At 39.4% G+C, this 19,907-nt stretch overlaps 1 protein-coding gene across 1 annotated transcript; it reads right to left on the bottom strand.

Moving 5' to 3' along the window:
- Positions 1-7,060: 7,060 nt before the first annotated feature.
- Positions 7,061-19,901, bottom strand: KIAA1919 (KIAA1919 ortholog). Its single transcript, XM_008584527.1, has 4 exons — positions 19,802-19,901; positions 12,377-12,545; positions 10,776-10,892; positions 7,061-9,300 (listed from the first exon to the last, which is right to left on the bottom strand). Exons 1-4 carry the CDS (start codon positions 19,826-19,828, stop codon positions 8,057-8,059), a joined length of 1,557 nt encoding a protein of 518 aa, XP_008582749.1. The 5' UTR covers positions 19,829-19,901; the 3' UTR covers positions 7,061-8,056.
- Positions 19,902-19,907: the final 6 nt, after the last annotated feature.

The raw sequence follows: 19,907 nt of genomic DNA, 5'->3' as shown, positions 1-19,907 counted from the left end.
TAATTGACCAACAGCTCTGGAGGTAAGAGAAAACAGAATATCTCTTCCTCTCTGGTTTCCCTTCAGAAAAACTGCACAGAATGTCAAGCATCTACAAAAGCAGCATGACTAAACAAGCTATAAATTAGTTTTTAAAAACTGTTGTGACTGGCAGAAGTTCCAGTTTTCTGCATAGATAAAAGCAGTGGTTCTCAGCCTTCACTGTGCATTACAATTACCTGGGGTACTTTTTAAACTATCAATATTCAGGCTCCACTCCAGACCAATGAAATTGCTATTTAAATAAAAATGCTGGGCATCGGAGTTTTTAAACATTGCCTGATAATTCTAACAGCAGCCAGGGTTAAAAACCACTGGAGCAAAGGTTTATCACTTGTATAGGGGACAAGAACACATTGTGCAATAAAGCTTTGCCGTTGGGTCCCTTTTCCTCCTGAAGCCCTGCTTCAATATGACTAAGCACATCCTATATCACAGGAAAGAAACACTTTGCACCCCAAGATGAAACAAATGATAGGGTCATCTAACTGGTTCTAATCTAAAAACAATAAGATCTTGAACTTTTCCCATAAATCTGGCCACCCCAGCAAAAGCAATTTTATCCCTGGTTTTTGCTGTGCTACATTTGAAGATTTGTCATGACCTTTGTGAATATGGCAATCATATGAGGCGGTTGGTTTTTTTTTTCAACCATGAACAGACTAATGCAAACCTTGGCAGTTCTACATTTTGCCCTTTGAATACTTGTGTTTTTTATTTGGCAAACCTGTCCTCTTGCTCTCTTTGCAAGTAAACCTTTCCCTTCCTCGATACTTCTGTCTCTGAGTTTTTCTTAAGGCACAAAGAGCACATGCACTCAGAACCGTATACTCTCCTGCTAGGGGTAGAGTTCTCGGCAGGGTATAAGCAAAAGGATTGAGAGATGACAACCTGCTCAGCCACGGGTGTTCGCAGCTATAACCAAAGATACAGTTCAACTGTAAATGTGTCCTCTTGGCTGCACTGAACAAATCCCAAGGTTAGTGTCAGACTTCTTTGCTGCAGCCTTCCTAAGCAGGTTTTGTCTATATTAACCTCAATTGCACAATGCTAAGTAATTTTTACAAAATTCTAAATCAAGAATGACCCCAAAGACACATAAAAATACTGGAAATGAACAAACACAAACACATACCAAGGAACCATGAGCTCAGCTACTTTACTTTTCTGAAACTGGATAAGACCTATTACAATAAGCTTTACTAGCACCTCAGCTAATAGATATGTTGTCCTAGCCAGTCTTACTTGAAATAGTAAAACATGAACTCAGTGAAGGCCAAGGACCTCATCTCTCTTATCTTGTTATATTCCAAGCGCCCTGATTACTGAACATGGTAATTGCTCAGTATTTGTTAAATAAGTGAGATCCATGGAACCTGGAAAACTTTCTGGTCCACAAAGATTGGGGCTGTAGAATCTCTTACAAAGTGGGAATCCTCTTATAGCTCACTCAAGTAAAAATACTACCCTATTAAAACAAAGCGTAATTGCTCAGTATTTGTTAAATAAGTGAGATCCATGGAACCTGGAAAACTTTCTGGTCCAAAAAGATTGGGGCTGTAGAATCTCTTACAAAGTGGGAATCCTCTTATAGCTCACTCAAGTAAAAATACTACCCTATTAAAACAAAGCTTTTTTTTTTTTCTTGGTAAAAATGAAACAGTCCACTAACTATAATAGGCTCTTCCAAAAAAAAGTTTGCAATTTGATGTGATTTTGTTTTTCCAATTATAATTCAAAAAATGAAGAAGGCCATCAGTCCCGGGCCTGCCAGTTTACATGCCATCCTGGCACCCATCAGCAGTATTTACTAAGCTAGCAGGTAGTGGAACTTCCCTTTTGGTTACAATGGCTCCTGTACTCACAGCAGTGGGGGTGGCAGTGCAGACACAGCCACTCTCTGGACAGGAAAAGTGGCATTGCTCCATGCGAAACCATTCATAGGCTGACCAGCAACTCCTGAGGCTAGGCCCAATAAGGCAATGGCATCTGCCCAAGTCAGAAACAATTCCTCGTGGAATCTGGACTGGAAATGTACTGAGGATGGGCCTGGACTGGAGGTATAGGGAGGAATGGGGAATAGTCCCACAGAGGAGCAGAGCTGCACTGAGAGAAGCAAACAGCAGCCAGCCCATGGTTCCCTCACCACATACCATCCGGTTCTAAGATGGTCAAACATATCTCTGTTTGTAAATAAAGGCGCACAAGACGAAGGACCATTCATTTAGCTGAAATTGGGATCAAAGCCCCAAAAGACATGATAATGATACGTGGTATGCCAAGGACTGGAGAGGAAGTTCATCAACAGTCTACAGTGCCTACCACACAGCAAGCGCTCAAGCACTTACTCCATGACTGAACGAAAAGTGCAAGCAGAGAGAACCAAACTTCGAGGAAGATGTCTGACATAACCTTTCCCTGAGCTCATATACTCAGTACTCAGGTAATACTGAACTTACTGTATAGGCCAAAAAGTCTGCCTAGAGCTTGAAGCAATACTTTAAAAAGTGTTTCTTGGCTGGCCAGTTAGCTCACTCAGTAGAGCGTGGTGCTGATAATACCAAGGTCAAAGGTTCAGATCCCCTTACCATAGTGGCCAGCCACCAAAAGTAAATAAATAAGTAATAAAAAATGTTTCTCTGTCCTCTTCCTCTAGCTGCTGTTGTCTGGAAAAAACTGCATTACAAAGAAATTTAAGCCAAATAATAAAAACACACCAAAAAATCAAAAATAGAACTACCATATGATCCAGCAATTTCACTTATGGGCACATACCCCAAAAGAATTGAAAACAAGGTCTCAAAGAAATATTTGTATACCCATGTTCACGGCAGCGTTATTCACAACAACCAAATGGTGAAAGCAACCCAAACGTCCATGGACAGATGAATGGATAAACAAAATGTGGTTTATACATACAATGGAATATTACTGAGGCTTAAAAAAGGAAATAAATTCTGACACAGGCTACAACATGGATAAACCTTAAAAACATTACAGTAAGGGCCGGTCTGTGGCTTACTTGGGCGAGCGTGGTACTGACAACATCAAGCCAAGGGTTAAGATCCCCTTACCGGTCATCTTTTTAGGAAAAAAAAAAAAAAAAAGGTTCTGGTCAAGATGGCTGAATAGACAGTTCCCAGCGTCACTCTCTCCCCAAAATCAACCAATTTACAGCTATAAAAATGTAACATCAGCCAAGCTGGGGCCGCTGGAGCTCAGGGGAAGAGAAGGAAAGACCTATGGAGTTCATGAAGGGGGAGAAGCCACAATGAGAGAAAGAAAAAGCTGCTCTGAGCATTTCGGGCTGTGGCTGCTTTAAGGCTCAAGCTGCTGAGCACATGGAGCAGGAGCTGCCAGAAGCCACAGCTGTGCCCTTCAGATGGAGTGACTTAGAGGTGACAGGGGAGAAGAGGGCCTTGGCGGCCCCCAGGACAGCAAGGCCACTAATAGGGTTCCCATGGACCCACACAGGAGTGAGGAGCCAGAACAACTGAAAAAAGGGAGCCATTCAGAGGCCGGTGAGTCATCGCAAGGGACCAGCACAGGGCCCGTCCCATGGGAAGTGTTTGGAGCACGGGCTGTAGGGGAGACAGGCCCATCAGGAGAACAGTGGGACACAGCAAGGACAGCCGATCTGCCCCCCAATCAGCGCAGGACCACTCAGAGGAGACTGGTCAGGAATGCAGAATTGCATGGGCTGCAGTTTGATGAAAAAACTCAGGCCCAGATCAGAGATTCTACACAACCCAGATCCACCAGGTCTCTGGAGAGCCAGAAGTACCTGTAAGGTCAACTATTAAACCTTGAGATGCACAAAAAGCCTTCCCTAGGGAAACAGCAGCAAAGCAGCAATTTAAATAACCACATACTCAAGTACTGGTTCCCACAGGAAGCTCCCCCATGTTATAAGCAAAGGACAAAAAATTAGTTCCAACCCAGGCACACCACCAGCACCTTGGGGCCTGCCTGGGAACTGGAGGCTTGGATCCGGGGACTGGACCCCACTCCCACTTCCGGGCAAACTGCGCCAGTGCCTTGGGGCCAGCCCGGGGACTCAAGGCACAAAGAAGGGGATGGACCTCTCTCCCACAACCAGACACACCACACCAGCACCTCAGGGCCCACCCAGGGACCCAGGGCACGGAGAAGGGGACCGGACCACCCTCCCACAACCAGGCACAACATGCCAGCACCTCGGAGCCCACCCAGGAACCCAGGGCATGAAGAAGGGGACCAGACCTCTCTCCCACAACAAGACACACCAAGCCAGCACCTTGGGTCCCGCCCAGTGACCCAAAGCATGGAGCCAGGAACCGGACCCTCCTCCCACAACCAGGCACATCAGGCCCGCACCTTGGGGCCCACCTGGGGACCCAGGGCATAGAGAAGGGGACTGGCCGCCCCTCCCACAACCAGGCATATGGCACCAGCGCCTTGGGGCCTGCCCAGGGACCAGAGCCATGGAAAAGGGGACCAAACACACCCCACAACTAGGCGTACTGCCAGTGCCAAGGAGAATACCAAAAACAGCTCTTCCACGTGGGTGGCCCACCACAACCACCACAACAACCATGGCTGCCACAAAAGTGGCTAGATACCACAGCCACCACGCAGATAAGTCTGCCAGCCACTTGATTGCATTCACACAAGAAGAGTCACCAGCAGAGACAAAGAAAACAAGAGGATATCTCTTTCCACAAAACCCATTTCAGAGCGACAGAAGCAGCATCTGCTCTATGATGATACTGGGGGACCTGATCACATCTCAGCATTGGACAGATCATCTAGGCAACAAATTAACAGAGTAACCATTATTCTTTCAGAAGGAGAGAAGAAATCTAGAGTAATTAGAGGGGGAAGAGGGGAGGGAATGGGGAAAGGGGACAGATTGGACAAGGGGCATAAAGAATTACAATTTGTAATAATATATAAGCTAGTAATATTGATTTAATCAACATATCTCAATGCTCAACCCCCAAAATATGTATAACCAATTTTGATTCAATAAATAAAAATTTTTTAAAAATTACAGTAAGTGAAAGAAGCTAGTAACAAAAGAACAAGTAGTGTATGATTCCACTTATATGAGATACTTAGAGTAATCAAATTCATAAGACAAAGAAAGTAGGATGGTGATTGCCAGGAGCCGGTGGGTGGGTAGAATGTAGAATTATTGTTTAGTCGGCACAGAATCTCCATTTTGCAAGATGAAAAATGTTCTGTGGATGGATGGCAGTGACGGCTGCACAACAACATAGGTGTAATTAGTGCACTAAATTGTACACTTAAAAATGGTTAAAAGGTAAATTTTGTTTTGTACATTTCACCACAATTAAAAATAAAATCGTGTTTTAAAAATGCACCTTATGGGTTGGCCCGTGGCTCACTTGGGGAGAGTGCGGTGCTGATAACACCAAGGCCACGGGTTCGGATCCCATATAGGGATAGCCGGTTAGCTCACTGGGTGAGCGTGGTGCTGACAACACCAAGTCAAGGGTTAAGATCCCCTTACCGGTCATCTTTTTTAAAAAATAAATAAATAAATAAAAAATAAAAAAATAAAAATGCACCTTATAATCTCAACAAGTTCTTCAGAAGCTAAAAAAGCCCAACCCCTTATGCTACTCATGTTATTTAACAACTTCAAAACATTTCCACAGGCTATTCACTAACCCACAACTAAATGACTCAAAGGCAAGCTGCAATAAATTTAGAGACCAGATAGTACATGCATTCTGCAATTTAAAATCTAAGCCAAATAGAAGACACAAAAACAATATACAAGAATTTAATAAACACAGTGTAAGAACAAATCTTCCCTGAAAAATTAAAAGAAAGAAACAAGACAGAGATAGAAGACAAGACATAATTAAAATAACCACACCAAAAAACAAACAAACAAACAAATGCTGGAAAATAGAGTTCTTTTTGACTGTGAAAATTTCAATCTGATAAAATTTTAAATCATTAAATATAAAACTATTTATACCTAAATAAAAATCCAACTCAAGTTTAACCTAGTTCAAATGCCAACTGACAACCAAGCTCACCAGCCTCAGTTGCTTCCTATATACAAAAGGGAGGCCCAAATCTTCTCTTGGAGACAGTATCACTGTCTACTGTCATGACCCAGTCAGACCAGGCATTCCTTAAAGGCCATGACAAATTATATTATGGCATGTGATAAGGTATCTATCACAAACTTTCTGACCCCAGACACTTGTTAATTTCTAGTACAATAGGAAATAAATCCTCCTCCAGCCCTCTCTAAAGTTGTTGGTTGTTAACATGAACCAATATCGTGGCAGGCATACAAGGTGCTGTATTTCACTTAAGACAAAACAAAGGCAAATCTATAGAAATTAGATAAGAGAAAGCAGACATACTCCAATCAGGTAGAAATTATATGTTATTCAGCATAAAACTTGGGAGGAAGAAAACGAACTCTGTCATCAATGCTAGTCACTTATCAAAGGACAGCCCACACCAGTTTTATATTCACATAAAGTACTCTTTCTGATCCCTGACTCCTAAGCCACCACGCCACCTTCTAATCTTTACTCTGGATTTCCCAGGTATTTTGAACTCAGGAAGGAGAAGCCCTGGATGGGTGACAGAAGTATTCCAATTACTGGAAAAAACTGTGACTCATTACATTAAACTTGTAGCCTGATTTACATTGCTTACAATATGATTATCATCCAAACGTGGTGAGGATCAAATCTTGGAACAGCAGGACTCAGACCAGTCTCTGTTACTGAGGTAGGCAAACACCTCAAAAAAAAAGACCCCGTCTAAAGCCCTACTACCAATGTAGCAACTCGGAAACACCTTTTAAAATCAGAACATAGGGTCTCCAAATTCCATTTGAACATAAAGAGAAAATAAGCATATAAAAATAATTCTTCTTTTAAAAACGTCTATATAGAATAATCTCCATAACTGAATGAATTACTATATTTCACTGAATCTAAGACACTGATTGTAAAATGCAACATTATTTTATGTATGTATATGGAAAAGTCTGTCAATTAAACTTTGTCACAATGTTAAATGATCATTAACTGTAAGACATATCTTGACTTCAGAGATGTTAAAAGTGTGGGAAAAAAAGGTTATGTCTTAGAACTGACAAAATGCAGAACTAAAAAATGTGTCCTTCAGATAATTATTCAAATAAAGTATTAAACATCAAGTATATTAAATTGACATGTATTCACAATCAGTAGTACATTCTTAAAGCTATTTATCATCTTTGTTTCATTTCTCACTTGAAATGAAGAATGAGCTGGCACTTAACATTAATTTCTAGCAGACGTCTTGCACAAACTTCAAAACGTATGGATTCCCAATTTGGAAATCATCTCACTTGCATTTCTAGAATCAGAGATGATCAGAAGATGAGATAAATGAGGTCTACATTAAGTGACTGTGTACAGAGGGTGAAGGCAGACCAAAGTTTGAGGCCAGGTCGCTTGGGCCCTGTCCTATGTTCTCTTCACAGATATCAGAAATCAATTAAGTCAGTAGCATTTTTTGGTTCAACCCTACAGATAAGATAAAACATAGTAAAGCTTATCTGTCATTTCCAATGCTCTTTCGTGAAACTACTCTTCAACTTCCCTGGCAAAATATTGATGTGTGATACTTTGTTCAGCAAATCAATTCAACTCCTACATGGTTTCATTCTATTAGAACAGTACCCAACTTCTCAAAAACAAATGCCTTCTTTGCATGCTCTGAGGAGTAAAGGCCACAAAATATTACCTGATCAGCCACATGCCAAACACTAGTCTCGTAACAAGATCTTACTATATGAGACCATTTGGTTATTTATGGAAGACTCTTGGAATTACAGAACATTTCAAAACTTTTTAGCATTTGCTGTATAATCGGACCTAAAATTTTTATCCCCAAAGCATGCTGAAAATCTGGTAATGCTCTGCTCTTACTGGGCTCTTCAGAAGTGGTGATTATTTAAGGAAGTCAGTAAGTGATCCATCTTTTCTAAGTGTTAGTCCCTTTTGTCCTGGTTTCTGGCAAGGTGGTTCACAAGTGAGTTGCCAGTGTTGGCTGCAGAGGATTCAAACACCAATGCACCTGAGAGGAATTGGTTAGAGACTTCAGCTGCTGTGGGCTCCATCAAAACATTTCTAGATGTCTCTGTTACAGACTGCCTCATTGTGGCATTCATTTCAATCACTTCAAAATCCATTTCATTCCATTTTTCCGCATCATCCTCTTCGTTCTCTTCCTCATAGTCATTCAGCCCAGAGCTAGAAAGCAAAGCTTTCTGGTCCTCCGTCTTTCTGTTTCCTTTTCGCTGGCGATCAAGAGGTGCGGTGGCTAATTTATACAGCACAGGAAATAAAATCGCAGTGGCTACTGATGACCCCAAAGAGGTATACAGGACTACAGGCAAATCAGGGTGTTTTCCTTGAAGAATTCCAATCATGGCAGGAATAGCCATTTCACCCAGGGCAGCACCAACTACAAAAAATGCTGCAGATTTCCCATGGATGGTTGTGTACTGCTCAATCCAAGAAACTCCGCTGGGAAACGTGGTTGCCATTGAGGCCCCATACACTGACGTTGCTGCCCAGAGACAAATTCGGTTCTTGTCAAAGAGCACCAGAAATAAAGATGACACTAGGCTGCCAATGTTGCTCAACACAATCATGGTTCCAGGTTGCAAACATGTAGCAAAAAAGATTGCCAGGCCTCTGCAGGCTGCAAAAGTCCCCCAGAAGATGGAGTTCAACCCAGCCGCTTCACTTTCTTTCATACCAGCATGGGTGGTTGCAAATGAGAAAACGTAAGAGCCATATGTTACCTCAGCTCCAACATAAAAAAAGAAGAACAGAAAAAGGAGACAAAGAAGGGCATTGTGATATTTAGCTCTTCGGGACATCTGAACAGATAGTTTTGCTTTTTCCTGCCTTGAGCTTTTCTTTAAAAACAAAATAAAAAGAAAGATAGAAACTATCAAAATGTAAGTACCAATAACAGCATAAGCCCACAGTAAATTCAAATCATCAGGTGCTCCAAATAGACATTCTGAGTCAGCTTCAGATGATCGGTTGCAGAGAGGATGGTGAAAGTCAGGCTCTGTGTGGTTTTCAGCAGGCACTGTTGCGCCCAATGCCAATTTAGCCAGCAGTGGCGCCAAAAAGGCACCCAAGGCAAAACTGAAGTGTAAGGCCTGCATATGTGGGGCTCCTTCGTCCCCCCAAAGAGCCAATATAAGGACATTACCACCTACCAAAGAAAGATGGGGAAAATGATTTAAGTTGAACATAGTACCTTCGTGAAAAAAAAAAACAAAAAAACAGTTCATTACTATCAGAAAGGTGATGACTCGGCACAACTACCAAAGAAAGATGGGGAAAATGATTTAAGTTGAACATAGTACCTTCGTGAAAAAAAAAACAAAAAAACAGTTCATTACTATCAGAAAGGTGATGACTCGGCACAAGCATCATAACGTTCTAAGTCATCTAATGTTGCAACTAAGTCAATTCTGTGATTAAGGAACTCTAACCCACTACCATCAGAGAACTCCAAACATTATATCATCACATACTCACAAATGGAATTCTACAAGCTAGTAAACCACCACTATCTCCTAGAGCCAGGCACATTAGCAAAAAGCTTTTCATAATACAGTTCTAACACCAGACTGAGAGAAAAATAATTATATATTTATTTATTTATAAATATTTAAAATATACACATTAAAAGGGAAAATTTTATCATCAGATAGTGGTCATATTACCAAAGCTTTCTGTACTTGCAACTGGTAGCCACTTGATGAAAATTATTTATTTATGTATATATGATATGCAACACACATGCTCAGGAACCTGAATAATCATGTTCTGGTGTGTCCATTACAGGAAAAAAGGACACCTTTCAGTATCTGCACTTCTAAACACCTACAAGGTGAAAGGCAAGAAGCATTATGTCTCAGGCTATCTTTTTTTCTTCAACAGATATTTTCAAATATGTGTATATGATAATTCCACCCTGTAATTTCACAACCAAACTAAGCCTAAGTATAAAATATTTCCCTGACCTATCAAATAACAGTGGAGCAGGGAATGGGATACAGAGCTGGTTTTAGTGGTAAACAAATGTCATATATATTATTTAGTAATTTTAAAAGGCATGATGATACTTGGAGAGGATCTACCACAGGAGGGCAGGAACTTCTAAGAGAGAAAAAAACAGAAAAGAAAGAGAAAGAAAATACTGTAGTAAACAGCATGAGTTTCTCTTTGCTCCAAAGTCAGGGTATATTTTAAATTGGTTGGCTGCTTCTGTGCTTTCTCAGCACATTAACGGTTCCAAAGTTGGTTTAACCTATTAAACCATCAATTTCTCCCATACTATAATGATAAATTTCTATCCCAAAATAAAAGCCCACTCACCTGCACTGTAATTACCCACATGGCCACACGGCGGGGGTGGGAGGTGCTCCCTGTTTGGATACTGTAAATCAGCAATCTCTCATAAAAGAAAATTTACTTCCTAGCTGGATGCTTAAAAACAGGTCCCCTAACTGGCAAGAAGAGTAGTTGCTAGAAGAGTGGTTCTGACTAGGTGACCCATGACCTATTCAGTAGGTCCATGTTAATTTAAGGGGATTGCAAGTGACAATTTAATATCATCGGCTCTACTTTTTCTAATAGAAAGTCCCTACTCACAGAGATGACACTGAAGGTCTCACTAACCTGTATCCAGAAAGCCAAGTGAAACACCAAAGACAGACATCATGGCAATCAGCAATACTGCTGTCTTGCAAAAAGGAACAAGATAAAGACCAGCTGTGGTAACCAACAGTGATATCCCTGGGAAGAAAGGTAAAAAAAAGTCAGCTTATAAAAAACAATATTTATGGAGAGTCATGGATCAAGTGAACATTAAAAATTTCCAAAAATGCAAAATAAGGTCAACTTAAAATTGGTTATTTCATTCAAATCTTTTATAATCTTTATGGACGATAAAATATAAATTACTATAACAATACATTTCTACCACTGCTAACAATCAAACTGTAAATTATACCACAAGACAAAGTTTTATAGCAAAAGAGATAGGCCAAAAATTATTTATTTAAATGTTTCACATTTAAGAACTTAAAGGGATTTTTCATATGAGGTAAAAAAAAAAATTTTAAAAGGCAAAAACTATGGCAGTCTGGAGTAAAAATTTACTAAATAAATTAGTTTGGGGAATAGGGAAGGAAATACAGTGAATATATTCTTTCAACGCACTTTGGAAATAAGGATTATTTATTAATTCATCAACAATAATAAATTTTTCACCTTACCTTCAAAGGAGTTTTATCATATTAATCTAAATTTCTTTAAACATTTTGATTTATTAAAAAAAAAGAGTATGTTTAAAGCTTTGCCATCTATTTCCAGGGTAAGGCAGAACAGTCTGGGGTTGTCACTGACATGGGGCAGCAGAGACAAAAATGCAGACTATCTGTTCACCCACCATCTCCTACCCCCTTCATTTCCAGTCCAGGGTCTAGCCTGGGTAGGTTCAAGGAACTCATCTTATCTATGGTGGCCTCAGGAGATCTGCCCTAAGCCCTGATAAGCAGAGCTTTTGGGACAACCAGTTTGTGACCCAGGAGTGGTGCCTAAATTACAGGGAAGGTCAGGAAGGCTAAGGATTGCTAATCATCTGTAGTGGACTGAATTATGTCTCCCAAAATTCATTGAACCTTGAATTCTGTTCCCCAAGTTTCATATATTGGAAACTTAACCCCCACTGTGACTGTTAAGAGGGTGGGAAATCCTATTATGGCAACTGAAAGGTGGAGCCTTGAAGAGGTGATTGGATTGTAGGACCGTGCAGGAGTAAATGGCTTAAAAATAGTGGCCAGGGGCATGGTTCTGAGAACTTTAAAAGAAGAGGAGAATCTGTCTTCCCTCTCTCTGCTTCCACCATCTTGCAATGTGAGACCTGAGTCACTGTCACCACTACCAGATGGACTCTGGACTGCCAAGCCTCAGGAACCATAAGCAGTAAAAATGTTTTTCTTTATAAATCACCCAGTTTCAGGTATTTTGTTATAAGCAACAAAAACGGACTAATACAACATCCTAGTGGTAATCTAAGTTTCCAGAGTGGCCCAGAATAGATTCCCTATAACTGCCAAGATAAGAGTAGACACCAAGGAAACCCAACTTCCACCAGGGACTCCTAAGTGCTACCCATTTCGGTTGTCAAACATTCTGTGGGCTAGTATTTTTCATATTTAAAGAAAATTGTAAATTCATTAACAGTCACAAAGAAGCTAAAATTAGTGTTTACTTACCCAAAAGTAAAAAATGATTCATAAAGTCAAAAAGAACTCCACCAATCACAGAACCTGTCAAATACCCAATGGCACGGCCCACAAAAATTAGAGAAAGACTACTGATATTTCGGTTCACATTTGTTGCCAAATCTTGAAACGTGGGTCCCAGTATAGCAACACTCATTCCCTAAAATTTAAAAAGACAAAGGTTTTACTTACGATAATTAAAATAATGTCTATCTATGTGGTAACTTTTTCCACTATTAAAAAAGTGGGGGTGGAGAGATTACGGTGAAATGTAAGGGATTACTTTAAGTTCCACAATCAGGAAAAATTCACAATGACAATACTACTATTACTAGAGCTACAGATTCCTGTGGTGTTTCTAATTTTGACAACTCTCAATTTCTAAAAAATGCTTTAATTCTTCTGGCTTTTTGTTGTAATTTTGTTTCCTTTTTAACAATTCCTTAAAAGACTATTCTGTACTATATAATAAAATATAAAATTAAAACTATTCTTGAGAGGCAGGAGCCAAGGGCAGCCCTACTGCCCAGCAGAAAGCAGGAGCACACATGGAGTCCTAGGCAGGAACCACAGGGAGTGCCCCCCACCTGGCAGAAGGCAGGAGCACAACAAAAGCACTACTTCCACACGGGCGGCACACCACAGCCACAGCTGCCACAAAAGTGGCTCACCACCTTAGTAGCAGCCTCAGCCACCACGTAGGCAGCCTCCAGCAACTCAACTTCATTGACACAGGGGAGTCACCAGTGGAGACCAAAAGAGGAACTCCCTCTCCTCAAAGCCCACTCCAGAGTAACAGAAGGAGCAATAATACCTCTATCAGATGACCAGACATCAATGGAGAAATACTAGAAATCCAAAAATCCAAGAAAACATGATACCACCAAAAAAATACAGTAATTCTCAAATTCCAGGTCCTATATATCAAGAAGCCCTTGAAATGACTGAAAAGGAATTCTGAGCAACAATCTTATGGAAACTCAGTGAGATATGAGAAGACTCAGTTAGACAACATAATGAAACAAACAAAAATCCAGGTTATGAAGGAGGAAATTTACAAGGAGATTAATATCTTTAAAAAGAATGTAGCAGAACTTGTAGAACTGAAAGATTCATTCAATGAAATAAAAAACACAACTGAGAGCTTAAGCAACAGGCTATAACAAGCAGATGAAAGAATTTTTGATCTTGAAGACAGTCTTTTCAAAATAAGCCAAGCATACAAAAAAAAGGAAAAATTAATTTTAAAAAATGAAGAAAATCTAAGAGAGCTAGCAGACAACCTTAAGTGCACAAACATTCAAATCATGGGTGTTCCAGAAGGGAAGGAGAAAGGAAAAGGCATTGAAAAACTATTCAACAAAGTAATAACAGAAAACTTCCCATGAAGAGAGAGAGACACGGACCTTCAAATCTAGGAGGCTCAATGATCCCCAAACAGATTCAATCAAAAAAGATCCTCTGAAACACAGTACAGTCAAAATGGCAAATCTCAAAGACAAAGAGAAAATCCTAAAAGCAGCAAGAGAAAAGCACTGAGTCACCTATAAGGGTGAAGAAGTCTGCTGTTAGTCCCCTATCAGACTAACAGCAGACTTCTCAACAGAAACTCTATAGGACAGAACAAAATGGGATGATATATTCAAAATACTAAAAGAAAAAAACTGCCAGGCAAGAATACTATACCCAGCAAGGTTATCCTTCAGAAATGGAGAAATGGCATATTCCCAACAAAAACTGCAGGAGTTTGCCACCACATGACCAGCCCTGCAAGAAATCCTCTAGGGAGTCCTGCATCTGGAATCTGAAAAACAATAATCACAAGAATGAATACACAAGAAAGAGCAAAATCCACTGGTAGAACAAAAATGCAAATGAGAAAGAAACTAAATCTTACCACCTCAAAAAACCAACAAACATCAAAGACAAATAATAAAAAAGGGAAAAAGGAATAAAGTAAATTTAAAACATCCAAATTAAAATTGATAAAATATCAGGTTTAAAGCAATACCTTTCAATAACAACCCTAAATGTAAAAGGTTAAACTCCCCACTCAAAAGACACAGACCAACTGATCGGATTAAAAAGTTAGACCCAACTATATGTTGTCTTAAAGAAACTCACCTCACCGGTAAAGACACAGAGAGACTAATAGTGAAGGAAAAAGATATACGGTGCAAATGGAAACCAAAAATGAGCAGGATCCTATACCAGATAAAATAGACTTTAAACCAGAAACCATAAAAAGAGATAAAGAAGGCCACTATATAATGACAAAGGGATCTATCCAGCAAGAAGACATAATAATCATAAGCATATTAAAATTAATCATAAGCATAATAATCATAAGCACACAACACTGGAGCACCCAGATATGTAAAGCAAACATTATTTAGCCTAAGGAAAAAGAAAGACCCCAATAAGGTAAAGTAGGGGACCTGAACACACACTCTCTCAGCACTGGACAGACTATCTAGGCAACAAATCAACAGAGAAACAAAGGATTTAAACTATACATCACACCAATTGGACCTGGCAGATATCTACAGAACATTTCATCCAACGACTACAGAATATACATTCCCCACATCAGGACATGGAACATTTTCCAGGATAGACCACAGGTTAGGTCAGAAATCAACTCTCAACAAATTTTTAAAAACTGACATCATTTCAAGTATCTTTTCAGACCAAACAGATTAAAACTAGAAATCAGTAACAAGCAAAACTCAGGAAACTATACAAATACATGGAAATTAAGCAACATGCTCCTGAAAGACCTAAGGGTCAAAGAAAAAATTAAAAAGGAAATCAAAGAATTTCTTAAAACTAATGAAAATAAGGACACATCATACCAAAACCTGTGGGATATTGCAAAAGCAGTACAAAAGGAAAGTTTATTGCAGTAAACACTTAAAAGAATAGAAAGATTTCAAATAAACAACCTAACACTACAACTCAAAGAACTAGAAAAACAAGAACAATCCAATCCCAAAATTAGTAGACAGAAAGAAATAATTATGAACCAAATGAAATAGCCAAAAAAAAAAAAAAAAAAATACAAAAGATCAATGAAACAAAAAGTTGGTTTTCAGAGAAGATAAACAAAACAGACAAGTCATTAGCTAGGCTAACTTAAAAAAGAAGAGAGAAGTCCCCAAAAACAAAAATCAGAAATGAAAAGGGAGACATTATAACTGCTACCACAGAAATACAAAGAGTCATTACAGACTATTATAAACAATGTACTCCAACAAATATGAAAATCTGGAGGAAACAGTTAAGTTTCTGGACACATATAAACTACCAAGACTGAACCAAGAAGAAACAGAAAACCCGAACAGACCATTAACAAACAACAAGATTGAAGCAGTAATCAGCAGTCTCCCAACAAAGAAAAGTCCTGGAATGGATGACTTTAATGATGAATTCTACCAGACCCTTAAAGAGGAGTTAATACCAATTCTCTTCAAACTATTCCAATAAATTGAAACACAGGCCATTCTCCCAAACTCATTCTATGAGGCCAGCATCACCCTACTATCAAAACCAGACAAAGACAGAACAAAAAAAAAATCTATAGGCCAATATCTTTGATGAACATAGATGCAAAAATCCTCAACAAAATATCAGCAATCAGAATACAGCAGCACATCAAAAAAATGATACACCATGATCAAGTATGATTCATCCCAGGGATGCAAGGATGGTTCAACACATACAAGTCAATAAATGTGATACGCCACAACAACATAATCAAGGACAAAAACAATATAATTATCTCAATAGACACAGAAAAAACATTTGACAAGCTTTCAACATCCTTCATGATAAAGACTCTCAGCAAATTAGGTATAGAAGGAAAGTATCTCAACACAATAAAAGCCATATATGACAAACCACCACCAATATCACCCTGAATGGAGAAAAGCTGAAAGCTTTTCCCTTAAGAATGGGAACAAGATTAAGGATACCCACTCTCACCACTCCTATTTAATGTAGTACTGGAAGCACTAGCCAGAACAATCAGGCAAGAGAAAGAAATAAAAGGCATCAAGATGGGAAAAGACAAACACAAATTGTCCCCATTTGCAGATGACATGACCTTATATATAGAAAAACCTAAAGACTACAAAAAAACACTTAGAGCTGATAAACAATTTCATAAAGTTGCAGGACACAAAATCAACACACAAAAATCAGTAGCTTTTTTATACTCCAATAATGAACTAGCAGAAAGAGAAATCAAGACAACACGTCCATTTGTAAGTCACACACAAAAAATAAAATGCCTAGGAATCAGTTTATCCAAGGAGGTGAAAGATCTCTACAATGAGAACTACAAATCACTGCTAAAAGAAATTAAAGAGGACACAAGAAGATGTAAAGATATTCCATGCTCTTGGATTAGAAGAATTAACATTGTGAAGATGTCCATAATACCCAAAGCAATCTACACAGATTTAATGCAATCCCCATCAATATACCAATGACATTCTTCACAGAAATAGAAGAAACAATCCTAACATTCATATGGAACAACAAAAGACCCTGAATGGACAAAGCAATCCTCAGCAAAAAAATTAAAGCCAGAGTACCCTACCTGACTTCAAATTATACTGCAAAGCTATAGTAACCAAACAGCATGGTACTGGCATAAAAACAGACACTCAGACCAATGGAACAAAATAGAGAACCCAGATATCAACCCACATATTTCATACTTACAGTCAAGTGATATTTGACAAGGGCAACAGGAGCATATGTTGGGGAAAGGACAGCCTCTTCAATAAGTGGTGCTGGGAAAACTGGACATCCATATGTATAAGGAAACTAGACCTGTACCTCTCGCCATATGCCAAAATCAACTCAAGATGGATAAAAGACTTATATTTAAGACCCAAAACTATAAAACTACTAAAAGAAAACATAGGGGAAACACTTCAGGAAGTAGGACCAGGCAAAGACTTTATGAACAAGACCTCCAAATCACAGGCAACAAAAGAAAAGATAAACAAATGGGATTATATCAAACTAAAAAGCTTCTGCACAGCAAAAGAAACAGTTAACAGAGTGAAAAGACAATTTACAGAACGGGAGAAAATATTCACAAACTATGCAGCCAACAAGCAATAAACATGTGGAATATATGAGGCACACAAACAACTTAACAGTAAAAAAAAACTAGTAATCTCATTAAAAAATGGGCGAAGGAGCTGAATATGCATTTCTCAAGGGAACATATACAAATGGCCAACAGACACATGAAAAATGCTCAATATCACTAAGTATCAGGGAAATGCAAATCAAAACCACATTGAGATGTCATTTCACACCAATTAGACTGGCCAGTATCAAAAAGACAGAGAATAAGAGATGTTGGCGAGGATGTGGAGAAAGGGGAATCCTGTACACTGATGATGGGACTATAAATTAGCACAGCCATTGTGGAAAACAGTATGGAGGTTCCTTAAACAACTACAGATGGAACCACCATACAATCCAGCAATCCCACTGCTGGGTATATACCCAAAAGAATGGAAATCATCATGTCGAAGGGATACATGCACTCCCACGTTTATCGCAGCTCTATTCACAATAGCTAAGAGTTGGAACCAACCTAAATGTCCACTGATGGATGACTGGATAAGAAAAATGTGGTATATATACACAATGAAATACTACTCTGCCATAAAAAGGAGTGGAATTCTGCCATCTGCAGCAACATGGATGAACTTAAGAAAAAATTATGTTAAGTGAAATAAGCCAGGTACAAAAAAAGAAATACTACAAGTCCTCACTCATCAGTGGGAACTGAAAAAAAAAAAAGAAAAGAAAAATAGAACAATCACAATAATTCCTTGAACTTTCAAAAGGAGAGAATGGAACTGAGGCCACCAGAGGTGAGAAAGGGCAAGCGGAAGAGGGTTAGGTAGAAATTGGTAAAGGCAACAAAAAATGCTTACATTATGTAATGATAAAACTTTTTAAAAATATGAATACATCAAAAAAAATTTTTAAGCTATTCTTGAAAGTTTAGACTATTTTGAAATATACAACATGCACAAAATAAGAATTTAGTTGTTAAAATTTAAATGATCAAAAACATTAAAATATTCCCTTTTTTTACAGTATTACAATAGCTAAACTTCTGGATGCACATGGGGTCCTTCCTCTGAACTATATATATAAAACATGCAGGAGATAAACAACTTAACCATTTCTAAACCTACATTTATCTTCAAAGAAAACCCCACGTCATCAGGCGTACAGTCTGTAAAGCTTTCTTAGAAAATATTACATACACATGTACAGAATGACTTGAACAATAAAACTTTTCTCAAAGACAATGCAGTGTTAACAAGAACTAAGAGTTACAGTTGGCTTTCAGATGAAATCCATTGAACACTTTAAGAAAAAATGTTTCTAATCGGTCTACATTTCAAGAATAATTGATTCTAATTGCATTGTTCTGCTCTCTAAACACATGGGTGTACCCAGCTCTAATCAAATTATTTTAGTTTTTGTTTGTCAGGGTGGCTAGCCGGTATGGGGAACCGAACCCGTGACCTTGGGGTTAGAAGGCTGTGCTCTAACCAATAATCAAATTAGTTCATGCCTTCAAAGGACTTGCTACGGGACCTGGTGCAGAGTGGGAGCTCGCCAAGCATCTGCAGTGACTTCTTTCTTCACACCCTCACACCCCAAATCAAAATAATCTAAGAATCAATTGCGGCTCAGAGTCTCTGAGAGGCTAAGTGACCGACAGTGTCTCGCCTCAGAGGACTCACTCTACGAACTACCCAGGATCACAGGGAGGCTTCCGCAAATAGTGAATCGGGGGGCAACCTAGGGATTTGGCAAAAGGCGCTTCTATCCTTGCAGTTTGCTGAAGAAAAACATTTAAGGATCTGAAGGTTTGTTTTAAAAAGGATTGTGCTCAGAGTAAGACCCATATTCCCGGCTCTATCAATTAACCAACTGTATGATCCGGTTAAGAACACTTTACTCTCTGGACCTTTCCCTATCTGCAAAATTAAAAGGAAGGCTGAATTTGGTCGGACCACCAGGAAAAGGAAATCCCAGAAAAGCAGCTTTTCTGTGTGATAAATTTAGAGGTTGAGTAGGTGAGTAGGGAGCAGAGTGGCCAAAGACCTGGGCAACCCCTCTTGCATCTCCCCAACCCCAGAGGAGACAGGGAGGTTAGCTGGAACTGGAAAACATACTGGGAAAATCCATTTCGCATTTCACAATAACCCTCTAAGAATAGAATTGTGCCCATTTTCCAGGAGACAAAATTGAGGCCTGGACATATAAGGTAACGCGCCCAAGGTCACAGCCCGCAAGTGGCGGAGGCAACTCGAACTCGGAACGCCAAGTTGTCTGCAGTACGCATGCTCACGCCCCGGCTCTCACCAGCCCCAGGAAGGCGGCAAACACCATCACGGTGGTGAACCAGCGCAGCACGCTCCCGGCCCGGCCGCCCCTCTGGGACCCCGCCGCCGCCGCCGCCGCCGGCTCA

The sequence above is a fragment of the Galeopterus variegatus genome, unplaced genomic scaffold, assembly GCF_000696425.1.
Source record: "Galeopterus variegatus unplaced genomic scaffold, G_variegatus-3.0.2 Scaffold3300, whole genome shotgun sequence".
Lineage (NCBI taxonomy): Eukaryota > Metazoa > Chordata > Mammalia > Dermoptera > Cynocephalidae > Galeopterus > Galeopterus variegatus.
The sequence above is the reverse complement of the archived record's forward strand: the minus strand, read 5'-3'. Positions and strand labels throughout refer to the sequence as shown.